This window comes from Pinus tabuliformis, chromosome 4_2 (genome assembly GCF_031772625.1).
Source record: "Pinus tabuliformis cultivar Carrire ecotype Pingquan chromosome 4_2, CPIR1, whole genome shotgun sequence".
Taxonomy (NCBI): Eukaryota; Viridiplantae; Streptophyta; class Pinopsida; order Pinales; family Pinaceae; genus Pinus; species Pinus tabuliformis.
This window is the reverse complement of record NC_142304.1, coordinates 110,726,583-110,742,606: the sequence shown is the minus strand read 5'-3', so window position 1 is coordinate 110,742,606 and position 16,024 is coordinate 110,726,583. Positions and strand designations below refer to the sequence as shown.

The following is a 16,024-nucleotide window of genomic DNA, read 5'->3' as shown; positions in this document are numbered from 1 at the left end:
TACAGTGCCCTAGAAAAAAGGATGAATTACCTATGCACTGACTCAACACATAAAATAAGATACAAAGCACTAACAACGTAGTGCCATGAACTAGCAAACAACCCAAAAATAGTTGAATGAAACTCAACAAGAAAATCTCACTTCTACTATGAATAGAAAAGATTATATAATTCACGACTTGGTTATGGTTAAGATTAAAAGAAACCCAACAACCAATACACACCCTCAGGGGCTAGAGAATCAACCCTGACAGAACAAACATATATGAAAGATGAGTGGAACAACTAAACCCAAGATGCAAGATTAGAAAATGAAATACTATATAAGAAACAAACCAAAGCTTGCTCACTAGCACACTAATAAAATTGAGGCGGACCCCTGAAAGAAAATATCACCACCAATACATGTCTTCAACAATGAAACTTCAAACCAGGTAAGAAAACAGACCATCTAAGTGACCAAGAAGCAACACATGAAGTTGATAGAGGGCCTGCCCTCAACATCACTGACTCTTACCGTTCCATATGCCAAAACCCATTGAAACAATGTCATTTAAAGAAGGCGACTCCCCCTGTAACCTTGCATGCATCCATTAGTTGGTGCTGCAAACAACCTATGCTTCTTAATTGATCCTGTACACATGGGAGGAGGGGGGCACAACCCCCAACAAATCCATCACATCAGGACTAACAACCCCATCAGGGATTGTCCTATCTTTCTCCAACAAGCACTGAAGAGACTCTATCCCTTCCATTTGAGAAGAGAGAGGCCAACTCTCATCCAACTCAGTATAGTTTCTCATTGTGGCCATCTTCTCATGTACACACATTGCCCCTTTGTTTTCATGCTCTTCTCTATGTGCTTTGTCCAACATAAGCTCCACCACTACTTTGAATCTTGAGTGAACCATGTGTTTTGTATAACCCTATGATACATTTCTAGTTATCATTTTCCATGGCACGTAAACCCATGAACCACCACTCAATTTACATCTTCAACATCAACGTCAACAAATTTCAAACATCCAATCCGTGGCTGTGAAATCCACACACATCGTTGTGTGCGAAAATTGCTCCTAGAATGAACTCAATATCTATGTCCTCCTATGATAAAAGCAAATGATAATAAAAATCTCCTCCATTATTTCCTCATGATTATTTCTCATCTTGTACTTCTTAATCCAACAGATCTAGCAATGCCCTTTCCAGTGCACTTGCCATGGAAAATCATTTGAAATATTTGGAGCAAACAAAAAACTCAAAAGTATGGTCAATGTCCACTATCCTCCATGATGTGTGGCCTCTCCTTTCAAAAAACTATTTTAGGGTACATTTGCTTGTCCAACATTATTTCGTTCCAAATAAATCAATATGTTATTGTATTGAATCACATAGTAGTGACCTCCTTCTATCATTTTTTAATCCCTTCAATCCTAGAGTAGCAGTCCCTTGGAATCCTCTTGCAACCATATTAGTTCACCTCATCTCGCTACTACAAATAGATTGGAAGAAATTATACATAACTACCATAAACTATCCTCTTTGACCTTTGGAATTGATCCTATGATGTGTGTTCCATCCCTACTAGGTATGATGGTTTGAATAAACCTTGATGGATATCAACATCTCCACAGCCATGCGATTCCCAAGCCCCAACACGTCCTGCTAGTGTACACAATCCATGACATCATGCTTATGCTAGTGATTAGAACGAAATACCATGTATCCATAAATTATGCCAACAACAATTTCTCCTCTTTTACACAAATTAAAGTTTGTTTGTAGTGGCCCATACTTGATTAGGGAGACTTGGTGCATGCCATTTGTGTAGGAACACTAAACTTAATGGTTGCACTTGTTCTTCCAACAATCTTAAGCCTCCCACGTAATGACTTTAATACCTCATGGGTCACAATGGTTATGTTTATCAAAATCGATCTTGAAAGACAGAATCTCGTTCACGAATGTAAGAATATTTATATATTGAACCATTTCAAGGGTGCGTAAGCACGCTCGACTAATAAGGAGAGGGGTTGGATCGACTTTTGTTGCTTACGGCTATTGGTATGAATCTTCGGCTCGCTCTGGATCTGGATCTACTACGACTGGTGCTGCTTAAACATAATTCCCTTTTGCTGGACCTGGGGCTGAGAGCGAAGGTAAGCTAGTACAGGAAGTGACGTTGGTCGGGATGCTGGGTGATCAACTGTCTTTCTTTATAGCTACCTCTGTGCTTTATCGGGGCGGTTCCTGGCCCTAGGCATTGGATAGGTAGGTTTTCTCGTGGTTGGATGTGCTACGAGTGGATTGCTTCGGTTGGTTGGATGCACTACTGGACGGGTCCTAGGATTTGAGGCCAACACTCATGTTGCACCACCCATGCCCAATTTCATGAACTTTCCTTTCGCTAGGGCTTACCATCGTGGAGAGGGGTCATTTTGAGTAACCTAGGACACACTTAGAATGTACAATAGCTTCAAATATTATCCCGCACATGCTTTGACTAGGCACTTCCAAACATGTGTTTGTTGATTAGTTCGCTTAATTATAAGCTCCCCAATACAAGGGATTTTTCTCTTTTTACCCCATTGAAGCAATGTTTTAATTGCTTCTGTTACGTAACCAACTCACAAAATAGAAGAAAAGATAGATCAACGACTTCAAAATCAACCTCTTCGAGGGGGAAACCTCCTTTACATTAAACAAATGAATAATTCTTGGATGATACAAATGACAAGACCTCCTTTCTATATATAGGAGTCTAAGGGGTCCCAATACAATCAGAGCCTACATAACAATAATATTGTAGGGGCACAACAATAACAATAGTGGGCTTCTATGAGGCATAATAAAAACAACATGGGGACTAAATGGGCACAATAATACAATAAGGGGATCGCACTATTCACAATAAGGGGTTACACTAGTAGCATAGGGACCTAACAACTTCATCCAAGAAAACGTTTCAATCTCTAGTAGAACAACGGACAACCACTACCTAACATTGGTCTTCATCTCTCACATCCACTAGGCCAAATAAACCCTTGGAAAAAGAGGTGTCCCCTTGAAGCCAACAATTGGCTATGATACCATGTAAAATTATCAGAGAGAAATATAAATTTATTGAGAAAGATAAACAAAAAAAGGCAACAACAAATAGAAAACATGTAAGTCTTACCTTGGAAAAACACAATCCAAGGAAAAACCAACTAACATAATATTTTATTAATGTCCCTTGTCCAAAACACGACCAAGTTGATAAAGTGAGCCTTTACTGCTCACATCCTTGAAACATTACAATGAAGTGCTCCTTTAAAGACTTTAGTGCATGTAATCCAAGACTTTAGTGCATGTAATCCACATGCACAAAACCATGGGCAACCAAAACCATAATTGTTGACCAAGTAACTATGATTCTTTCACCGAGCAAATTTATTATTTTACAATTAAGTGTTGGGAACAAAGGCCACATATTAAATTTTTTGGAAATTTACAAGGATACAAATTTAATTAAATGTGAATTTGACACATTAATGATTTTAATATTTTTTGAAAAAAAAATGTCATTGAAAAGGCAACACAATTCCCTGTAAATTATATTTATATTACACAACAAAATTCACAATGAAATGCAATATGAAATGGATAAACATGATGATATTTCAACTAAATCCATACTAATTATGCAACTTAAACACAATACCTATCCATTAAAAAAAAGAAAAACATGTAACAATAAACCTTGGCTTATTAAGTAAACCATATCAAGTGTAGATCCATCTTACTCCAAATCTTTCACGTGTCTTGAGGGATCAAATCATTGGAGGTGCAAAACCTCTTAAGAGTGCAAAGCGTTATGAAAAGTTTGCATCTTAAGTGATTTTATCCCTCTCTAACACTTGATGGATATGGAGTTAAGATAGATTTATGCTAGTTCAACTCACCTCAAAATTATGCATAAGTCTCCCTTTTCCAAACATAATCCTAAGCCTAAAGCTAAGATTCTTCTCATTTAGTGATGGGATGAATAAGTTGGGATGTGTGTGTTTTAGACCTTTCGTATCAATTTGTTGGAAAAGGTGATGGTAATCCAATCATAATCAATAAAGCAATTTAATGTAATTGTTTTATCTTTACCTTAATAGTGTAAAAAAACATAATCATTATATATCTATCTATATATATATATATATATATATATATATATATATATATATATATAGATATGTTATTTAAAAAATATTAAGGAATGATAATTCAAATGGTTGGACGCTGATGGGGGTGAGTATCGAGAGGAGTCAAAGGTTTGAGGGTTGCGCCAACCACCCCTATTTGATAGGTGAGTTAATGAAGAGGGTGGTGTGGGTGCCCCCTCTCATGCTTAAGCATGTAGTGTCATTTACATACATGTAACATGCAGTGTAACCAAGAGGTGCTAATCAAGGGAGATAAGGAGTCAGAGGGTCGTCCTGCTCATCATAAGATTAATGCCCTACCTCAGGAGAGATTATAGGAACAATTTTTGTAGAGGGACTGGTACTCCTGAATGGTAATTACAGTGAAGAATACTGGGGTTTCTAGTTCAAGGTATTCATGGCTGGCTAATTTGAGAAAGCAATTAGAGAAGAGGAGAAAGGTTGTCGATAAAGAGGGACGTGGAGGATATCACAACGTAGTCGAGTGCCCAATTATGGTCGAGGACAATTCAATCCAAAGTGATCCACTTTCCATGGAAAATGAAGAAAGGGAGCTTCTTCATCATTGCAAGGTAATTCTAAACGTCATAAATTATTTCTCTGAGCTCTGTCTGGTATAGTCTTAGAAAAATATGTATTTGCTTGAGCCAAGGTCTTGTACAAGATAATTTGACTAATTATTGGAGGAGTAAGCATGATGCAGCTCATGTGTTAACAATCACGACTTCTTCTGTTAACTATGTTATTTTAAATAGAATTCAATTGTTTTGTACTCGGATCTCTCTGTGATGCTTCTTTGCTCCTCTAGTTTTGTGTTTGTTGAAAACCAAAGGTCTATATTGGGTTTATTCTACTGTGTATGTCCATCTTGGGTGGTCGTGGAAATCTAGAGTCACTCAAAGGCTCATGACAATTGGGTGTAGAGAGTTCCTATGTCAATTGTGTCAAAACCTTAATCCAAGTTTGCTTTCTCTTAGGGGGTTTGTAATCAATAGTATAACACATCCTTGGTATAACAATTACACTTCCTCTATTCGAGGGTTGCATTCTAGGAGCCTTATTTATGGGGTTTACTGTAATTGGCTAAGCATAGGGTGCTAATGAATGCGATGTAGGCATGGGGGTGGGGGTAGAGATCCTCAAAGCCACAATAGATCCCATCAACAAGCTTAGGAAATTGCTGAAATGTTCATGTAGTGAACCCTCCTCTGACTCTGAAATCATGGAAGATGTTTCTAGTTAGATTCCTAACCTGGGGCACAGCTGGGGATGAATGATCAGGTGCTCAGAATTATGCTCAAAAATCAAAGTGTCAGAATCTTTTCAAGCTCAACTTTATATTAAAGAGCTTGTCATTCTGAAACTAACGGTGCAAATGACACTCAAATCCAAGTTCATATGAAGAAGTTATAATTGCAATGACATCCCATTTGATTCTCCATTCTTTGATGTATGTATATATATATATATATATATATATATATAATTGCAAAATATATCAAAGTTCATTCTCCACTTAAAATGGCTAGGATAGGAAACTACCCACAAAGATTCGACAAATATAAAGTTATATGGATATAATTAAAATGATTCTCCACTTCTCCATAGATATAATTAAAATGGTTTTGGGATTTTCATTTTATTTGTTTTATCTATATATCTTATATTTTACTGAAGTATATGATGTTTTTTTTTTTAATATAAAATAGGTTGTTTTTTATATTTTAATAAAATAAATTATTCCTCTAATATTATATTATAGATATAATGGTATAAAAGTGGTTTCTATGCCACTATAATATATTATTACAAGACAGGAAAAATGGTTTTAAAATATTATAAGATAAATAAGATGACATTAGACATTTCTATAATGTTTTATATATATCGCGTATTAAATAATAATATTTATAAATAAATATTTGAATATTAATTTTAAGAATTTATAAAATAAATAAATGCATATATATAAATAAAAGGTTAATTTATAATTTAAGATAGGTTTTATTTTATTTTATTTTTCATTTTTTAATAGGAGAGTATTTGCGATCGAGGAGGCCATAAGTTGAGTTCGAGAGATTACCTCTATACTCTTGAGCTTAACACAATTATCCACAAGCACACTAGGCAAGTTAACTAAGTTTCAGACCTGAATATAACCCCAATACTAGTTAGCAAATGCTTTCTAGTGCGAAACGTCTACCATTTGGCATATAACCCAAAATATCATTGACAAAACAAACATAAATCATAGGATCAAGTCTAATAGATTCCCATGAAGTTATATCTATATATCTACACACATGCACATACCTTCTACAAAATGGAATTCCACCCAAGTCCAACTTACTTTATTTGTTTTTGTAATATAATTATCATCATTGTTAAAAATTACTCTATTTTTGGGCAAATTTAGATAACAAATTAAAAAAAAGGATGTTTAGGATCGTTCTATGGGTTAAAGTTCTTATACATAGTTTCTCCATGCCCTTGGGTGTTTTGATGGTCTTTAAGAAAAATTCTTAAATGGTTTGGAGCTATGCACTCTTTGAATTTTATTTTTCCTTCATCTAATTTTTGCAAGAAAGAATTTTTTTTTTATAGTGTTTTAAATCATGCATATATTGTTCCATTAATTGACTAGTCATTTTAGACAATAAATATCTCTCGTCTTACACTACAATGACAATGCCAAGTAGACATTGATCCAATTCTTTCTTCCTACGAAAAAATTCACAATTTTTATTTGATTACAATGTGTGTGGGCACACAAATATTGTAACATACAAGGTCAACTCACAACCCAATATATATTATTGACAAGAAGGAAATAGGTCATATGGTCAAATCTAGTAGGGTCACTTAGGGTGTGTGTTTATATATCTACATATATATATAAATATGTGCACACACACCCTCTACATAATGGAGCATCTTTTTATACACACACACACACATATGCACAGACACACCCTCTACTTAATGGAATTTCACCCTAGTCCAAATTATTATATCCATTTTTCTAATGTTGTTATCATCAGAAATCTGACAAAATTTTGGGTCCATGGCATAGGTCCATGGTTAAAGTTCAAACACATAATGAGAGAGAATTTTAAGGATGGAGTGTTATCTTAAGGTTTAGAAGCATTGGCAAATCTTACTAATCCCTAATATGCAAATTATAAAATGTTTGTGGATATTTTTATAAAAAAAAATCAGATCTATAATAGTTTTATAATACTCTATATAAAATTTTGACGATTCTTTAGGTAAAATAATTTTATACTATTAAATTTGGGCGAATAACTTTTAGAAAAAGATGGAAATTGGGGAATCATTTTTTGCAAAAAACATGGAAAATTAGCCTACTTGGGAATATTAGACCCTAAAAATCTATCTCATCTTACATAACACTGGCATTGCCAAATAAGCATCCATTTTTTCCCTAAGGAAAAAAATCACAATTTCTATTCTATTATAAATAAAAATCAATTTTAAATTTTCAAAACACATTAAAAGTAAAAATATAAGTGTTTATAGGAAATCCTTTTTTTTTTAAATTTTCAAATCACATTAAAAATAAAAATATAAGTGTTTATATGAATATAATTGAATATACACTTACAATATTAAATTGAGATAGCTAATGTACAATTTTTTTATATTCATTAAATAACTCTCAAATTTCCAAGAAACCATAATAACTAACCATGACTCTAATAGTAAAATTCTAAGGAAAACCCAATTCCGTATTTCAACCAAAAGTATTATTTTCATGATGTCTTTATTTTCCACAGAGAGGGACATCAACTCTCATGACCTTCTTCGAAGAGGAAAGGAGAGGAAAGTCTTGTATCCATTTCCCTTACTCTATCTCTTGAGAAAGAAGTGGATCCCCTTGCATATTGTAATATATCTCATACTTTTCAAGGTTAATCTTCAAACTTGATGTCTTTGGAAAAGTTAATATCCTTGGTTTTAATTAGGTTCCTTTTTCCTTTGGAGGGACGACCTTAATCCTGGGAAGTAGTGTGTAAATATTTTGGAAGATGACATGCTCAACACTTTTTCCATGATCCAAGATAAGATGTCCATGGAGTTTTTCCTTCGCCATCCATTTTTTATTAATTGTAAAATTATGCAAATCTTGATTACAAAAGTGTAATATTTACTGGGGGAAAACTGTAACTTCAATTTTTTAAATATGATTTTTAATTATGTAGATGTTTAAATAATTATAATTTAATTATTAACAATTATTAGGTGGATGGTGGGATTCAAACTCCATGGACTATTTTTAGTAGTAGTTAAAATAGAAAGTTGAGATTTATCTTAAAGTTAGTTATACATTTTTGCTTTCCAATTTAATTAAAAAATATCACTTGCACAAGTGCCATTGAAGTGTGATGAGTCCTTGCCAAAGCAATAATCCATGCCACTATTAATTTAGCATTGACCAATACAACTTGTAATGTTTAACTTTGAAAAATAAATATTTATTTTCAATATTGTTAAAAAAACTATTTTTCAAACATTTGCAGCCTTTGCACAATATAATGCCATATGGATAACTTCCTCACATATTTTATGCCATAATTTATGGATATGGTTGCATTATCCATGCATGATTTTTAGATATTTGTATAATGATTTTTTATTCTAAATCTTTGAAATAAAAACATCCAAAAATAACATCCTTGAAAAGAGCTCATACTTAGGTAAATAACGTATTTACTATCAATTATTTCCCACCATAATCTAAGCAAGTCCTTTCCGCCATTGTTTATGTTTTCTATAACTCTTATGTAGAAGAAAAATTGTAAATGTGTAGACTTATTAATGGTTACTACCCACCAAAATTTATACAAGTCCTTGTGCCTAAGCAAACAATTAACTTATCCACTTCATATATCAGCTTATTAGTTATTGCCAAAGCAAGACTATAAGATTTGATTTAGCTCTTAAACACTATTAATCTAGTATTGACCAATATAAATGATAATTTTTATTAAATTTTCTCAAAACATATTTTTTACCTTCTACCTTAAATAACAAAGACTAAATTACCCTATCACAATTATTAAAAGAAATTCAAAAGCCTTTTTTACCGAATGAAAAGAAAAATCTCAATGATACTCATAATTTTCTTTATCCAAATTCTATATATAATATAACACGAACTCTAAGTTTTTATATGAGTGAATTGTAACATCTCAAAAATACAAAAATTTAAGTATTGAACAACTGTTGCTGATGACGAATGGTCTTGAGTCAAGTGTCCAACATAGTGTCCGTTCCCAGGGGAGATTGAAAGTCAAGGTGCGAAGCCGCTTGTCCCTCCGGGGGCAAGGATTATTATCCGTCATTTATATGTGCCCACTATACTATACTATATCAACGTCGTATGTTACCATGAAACTATCTTCGAGTATTCATTCCCTTACAAAACTATCTTATATTTCTCATTTTAAAAACACAAAATATTATATATAATTTCATACAATTTTACAACTAAGACAGAGAAATGAATGATTAGTGTCACGGGATTCAAAGCAAACTTGAGAAGAATGTGCATGGGGAATTATGAAGATTTTGTTTTAGACTTTAATCAATTAAATCTCTCCGCTTCAAAGTCGAAGTTTAGGTTTAGGTTTAGGTTTGATTCATAGTCAATTGATCGCTTTTTATATATATATATATATATATATATATTTTTAAATTAGTTCATGAAAAAAATACTTATATTTATTTAAATTAATTATAAGAGTATTTTAATATGTAAATAAATAAATAAATAAGAGTATTATATATATATATATATTTATATAAATAAGAATCAATGACATATATTATAATAATAATACGGAAGGGAATTTATATATGTTATAAAAAAATATATTTTTTGGAAGATTAGGTGAGAATTTATGTTGGCAGCAATTGTGAAGAAATTGAGAAGAGTATGCTTTATTAGTGGAATTCGCTTTCACATTTATGAAACAGGGAAGGGAAATAATAAAAATATGGCTCATTGTCGAAGCATCTCTATCCATAAAAGCAACCAATTGGAGGTTCGAGAATAAACCATATTTTATATATTAATAATACGAAATGACTTGAATTTTTTAATCGTATTTTATCATCAAATCATTATAAATAAATAAACAATGTAGAAATCTTTATCCTCTTCTTCGCGTGCTTTCCATTCCCTTTTCCGGGTGGGGGTGGGGTTTCGGGGTGGGCGTCTCGCAACTTTTTCTTTCTTTCCACGTACTATACACACAGCCATGAGTTACCGGTAGGCTTACGTCCACTCTACATAGGAGATGACTGTATCCGGAATATGGCAACTTGTAACGAATTGTCCGACGTGGCAAAAGCATGAAGTGGGAGGGGAATATTATAAGTATAAGAGGGGATTGGTTCATACTTTCAACCTGATATGACACCAATGAAGACAAAAAGTAGCAGAGGAGGCTCATTATTATAACGCCCTGTACTTTTAACGTTCTATGGTTTAGGCGTAGGTTACGTTACGTTAGTTTAGTTGTAAAACGGGGCCAAATCATATGGGGAGCCATATCGGAACATAACCACACACTTAACATATTTATACTTTCATTATCTATAATGTCAAAACACTACTTTATGTTTAAAAGTATTTATTTTTTTATTTAATTTAATTTGCAATTCGATTAAATAATAATAAAAAAAAACACGCTCACTGGTTTTGGATTGACAGTGAATGTGTGAGCTGTTAAAGCACTCCTTGCGATAGGTTCAAATCCCCGTGGGTGCGTAGGTTAGTCTTAACAAGCAAAAAAAAAAATAATAATAAAAAAAACACAATTAAGGTGTTGAATTTTTAAAATTCTAATGTGTTATAATTTAGATAAAGGTAAATGTAACTTAATTGTTTTGAATAATATATATATATATATATATATATATATATATATATATGGGTTTATTTTCACAAGGATATATGTGTATATTTTCGGAAGGATTTACAAAATGTATTATTAAAAATAAAATTTATAGTTTAATTAATAGATAATATGTTTTTTTTTAAATTTTTTTCTTTTTAGTTTTATCTAAAATTTTATAGAGATTTGTAAAAATACTAAGTTTAACTCTTAAGTGGTAAAGATAGAGTGTTTCATAAACTTTTTAGAGTGGTGAGTCTTTTATGTATTTAAAAGTTTATTTTAAACAATAATAAATTACAATTTTAGTAAAAATTGCATTGTACTATTTCATCATCTATTTGACTATGCCAACATAAAATAACATTTTACAAAAGATAAAAATAAGATGCTATAAAAAAAATATAAATGAATTAATTTGAAGTAATGTCAATTTGAATCTAATTAAATCTCCTCTTATGATCATATAACTTTGACTAGTAGTTTTCTATAGATTTAATGTAGGTTTATTAAATAATAATAATAATAATAATGAGTCAGTATATATCAAATCATAATAACTAATAATATTATTTTTTCCTGTAAAAAAGCCATAACTATATTGATACAAAACAAAAAAAATTTACATTTTGCATATACGTTTTAGAGAGCACATTACTGGGGACTTCACTAGATCATTTAGAGCTCCAATAAACCCCCAACAGAGAAAACATACTCGACCTAAAACAATCATTTGCAAAAAAACTAAGCCTAAAGGTTCACATACAAAACCACAGGGTTACATAAAACCCAATAGCAAACATTAAAGAACATTCACAAAACCAATCCAAAAACGAACTAGTTTGCAGAAACAAATGACACCAGGCCAAGAAGATGCGACAACATGATAGTACCACACATGAGCCATGAAATGGGCCGAGCCACGAACAGAGCTACGTCAAGCCATAAGCAGGGAAACCATGAACAAAGCATCGACGAATAGACCTGTGAAACAATAGAAAAAAACAAGGCAATGCAACACAAAAACGAGTGTTGCAGCGACTAGGGTTCCACCCGTCAATCCCTCTCCCCCCCTAAATTCTCGCCCCACTCCCCAACACTTGGAGAGCCATGAACAAGCAACGAAACTAAGCAATACCACTATTGACTGCAGTTTCCAATGATAGTCAAAGCAATGTTGAGTAGGTTATCGAAGCGATGAAAGATACAGGGCAAGGTAGCGCCAAAAGGAAGGTTGTGATGACTAGGGTTCCAGTCATCCAACCCTCGCCCCGCTCAACACTCCCCTATTTGGTTGTGAGTGATTATTCCAACAACTAATAATATTTTTTGTTTGTTTGTCAAGTTGTCTGTGATCCTCAATGATTGACTTGTAGCTTGAGAAACTGTGACCCAAGGGCATCTAATCCATCCTAGTCACGTGGGGATCGCACACAATGTGGGCCACATCAACCATAAGTTCACTGGATTTTTTAGCATGTCTCCTCCCCCTAACACAAGGACAACCACCTCACCCCGTGACGGTTGATCCTGGATCGCGGCTAACAAAACCCATCTTCAACTGATTGTGCTAATAAAACTTGACAACAGCTAATAACATTAATTGACAACAAAATTATAATAATATTAATTATTAATTATTCAACAGTAAAATATCCATAAATCACAATAAAATTATTAAAACAATATTCAAAAACCATAACAAAATATTAAAGACATTTTAATACCTATATTAATGAATAATAACATTTTAAAAATATAATTTTTTAATATAATACAAAATTAAGTTAAAACGAAAGTAATGATAATTAAAAAAATTCAATAGCAATAAATTTTAAAACATTACAATCTCATCAATTATTATATCACATACTTAAAGAAAAAAACACTTTATTAAACTACACCAACAAGTATTTAATTTTTTATTTTTCAAATACTTCACGAATTCTTGAAAAGAAGTAATTCTCGAGATCTTAAACCAGCAGATAGACCGAAAGAAGTAAATCTCAAAAATAAAAGAAGTAATTCTCGAGATCTTAAACTCATAAAGAAGTAAAAGTAAATCTCATAAAGAAAAAGATAGAATACTTTTGGCTTTAATTTACTGAATCGCTAAGGCAAACATGAGGACAACATCATGTGGCCGTTGTGAAGAAGCATCATATTCAATGGTAAGTAGGTTAACTATATACATATGTTTGCCATTAAAATAATATAAAATATTTGTTTGTTTATTTTTATTTAATTTAGATTTATTTAGATTTTGAATTTATTATATGTTAAGAGAAATTAATTTTTGTTTTCATTCTAAAAAATATTTATATTTTTTAGTAGATCTGGAATTAAGATGGCTCTAGGTTGATTATTATACCAATAATAATAGGTAATGTCTAAAGTTTGGGATGACAAAAAATTCCCATAATCCAATTATTTTTTACAAAAAATATCATTGTAGGAGTCCATGAATTCTATTTTTAATGGTGGAAATGGATTCAACACCATCAAAAACCCTTCGGTCACCTAAAATCTTGAAACTTGACAATGGTAAGTAGATTTTCAAAAATTTGGACAGGTTTTATCAAAAAAGTGCCCAAATTTTCATGGTTTTCGAGGCGAAATTTATGCCTAATTAGACTATGCTATAATAACATATAAAGAAATAACATATTAAGGAAACAATAGTATGTTAACTTTACATTATAGATACATTAATTTATTTCTATCAAATGAGTCGCTATGCTTTACATTTTATATTTTGTATTTTACACGCCTTAAAATTGCTTTTTACTTGGCTAAGAGCTCCTCTTCTTTCGACATAAGGACACATGTTAACAACCCAAGACCCAAAGGCATGTGGGATAACTGAAATCTTGCTCCCTTACAGACCACCAAAGGGTCATTCTAGATGAAGTGATTTTCCTCAAATAATGATGATGAATCAAACCTACATTCATAGAGAGCAACCAAAAATCACAGTTCTCATTGACTAGTTTGACAAGTAAATTATAATAGATTTTCCCGATGTTAAAAAATAATAATTTACATATCACATCAGATTCCAAACCTAACCATCACATTCTAATAGTTGTCTTTAGTTTGATTTTTTGGAAATTTTTCCAGTCTAATTTCTCTAAAATCCCGAAAATTTTTATTGAAATCACAAAGTTGATAAAAAACCCTACACAATCCAAATACCCTAACTTTTTTGAAAGTAATACATATATATACAATTAAAAAATCAATTTAAATAACACAAATTAAAATTTCAATCTTAAATTTTTCGCAATTCCAACCCCAAATAATCTAAAAAAATCACGGTGAAAATGGCGAGACCAGGTTTAATGACCTTGGGAGAAATATTCAAGAAGCATTAACCGCAACCTAGGGAATCAGAGTATATACAAACGAAAGAATATAAAATGTTTGATTAAATGCTAAACAAAGACTGAAGGCGACAAAATTAACTTAACGGCGCTGTTAAAGTTGTCGAGGGAATATAGGCTGTTCGTGCATAGGCATGAAGAAGGAAAAAAGTTTTGACAGAGAAGAGCGTTTTACGAGGTGAATTTCATCATGGAATCTGTACATCATTGAGACGCTCGGATTGCAGTTCCTTGGGGCTTTCTAAAGTTCGGAGTTCGAACTGAGTCTGGCGGATTTCGAATGCCGGCATACGGTTGCCTCTTCTTGACAAGCTAGGCCAGTCATCTGGTTCGTCTGGGTCTCGGGAACCCGCCTTATACATTTATACTTATCTTCTTCATCTTCTCTTAAAAGTATTCTATGTGCCCAACAGTCCCAACTTCAGCTCAAGGGAAAGCAACCATCATTCCTCGTCATTTTCATTCTTTATCACAGTATTTAGAAGTCCAAGTACCAAGGGGAAGCGTTGCTGTTGCTGTTGGTTGGGTTTGTTGTGGCCCTCACCAAGTCCTGGAACTGTGACAAGGATGACGTTCTTGTTTTGGGTTTTGGTGATGTTTGTATTGGTGGGCTGGGTGCAAGGACTGGGAGTGAATTGGGGTACGCAGGCCTCGCATCCACTGCCACCTGACGCAGTGGTGGAGATGCTCAAGGACAATGGCATAACGAAGGTGAAGCTGTTCGATGCAGATGAGCACACAATGAAAGCCTTGGCCAACAGTGGGATTCAGGTTATGGTGGGAATTCCTAATGACCAGTTGCAGGTGATGGCCACTAGTACAAAAGATGCTGCCAACTGGGTTGAAACGAATGTCACTGAATTTAACTTGGACGGTGGAGTGGATATCGGGTATGCCGAGTTTTTCTTCTTGTTTGCTATCTTTTTTATGTGTCTAAATTTGCATTTCCATGGTACTGCCTAGAGAGCTTAGGAGGTAATAACAACTGAGAGATGCACCACAACCAATAATGATGAGAATCTCATTCATTGTTGGATCCTGATGGGGAGGGTGATTTGAAAGGTGCCCAATGCACTAGGACCTTCCGGAGCAAAATCGTAAATGGGTAGACTGTCATGATGAAGAATTTGTAAACCACTGGTGCAGAGCTTTCACGCTGCAAGGAGAACCTGGGTGGCAGGTACATAATAAATATGGGGGAGCTTCACTATCTTATTTTGAAAAAAAGAAGAGCAAAAGTCATTGAGTAAAGAAGTTTATTTAGCCTCCTATCCTCTTTGTTTTGCAAGTAATGTGTTATAATCTATTTGGAAATGCTATCCAGCTTGCCATGAATGGACATCCTAAGGTGGACTTTTTTTCCAACAAGGCAAAGTCATGGGATATGCAATAAGTGAAGACTGCATAATCTACTCCAATCTATTGCATGCAAGTTGTTGGGGTGCCAATGTTATTGCATAATGTGAGACCAGGCCATATAACCCCCAGTCTGTAAGTGTATATAGTGATCCCACCACACTTTT

General features: G+C 33.2%; 1 protein-coding gene across 2 annotated transcripts in view; it reads left to right on the top strand.

The window, feature by feature from the left end:
* LOC149168513 (glucan endo-1,3-beta-glucosidase 8-like) overlaps positions 1–16,024 on the top strand; it is a 31,972-nt gene that overhangs the window by 5,593 nt on the left and 10,355 nt on the right. The window contains exon 1 of one of the 2 annotated variants that reach the window (XM_089428280.1): positions 14,775–15,391. The exons of the other annotated variant lie outside the window; for it this stretch is intronic. Within the exon in view, the coding sequence (XP_089284406.1) occupies positions 15,069–15,391 (323 nt within the window). The 5' untranslated portion in view covers positions 14,775–15,068. Of the gene's footprint in view, positions 1–14,774; positions 15,392–16,024 lie in introns of those variants that run through there. 2 annotated transcript variants of the gene reach the window in all.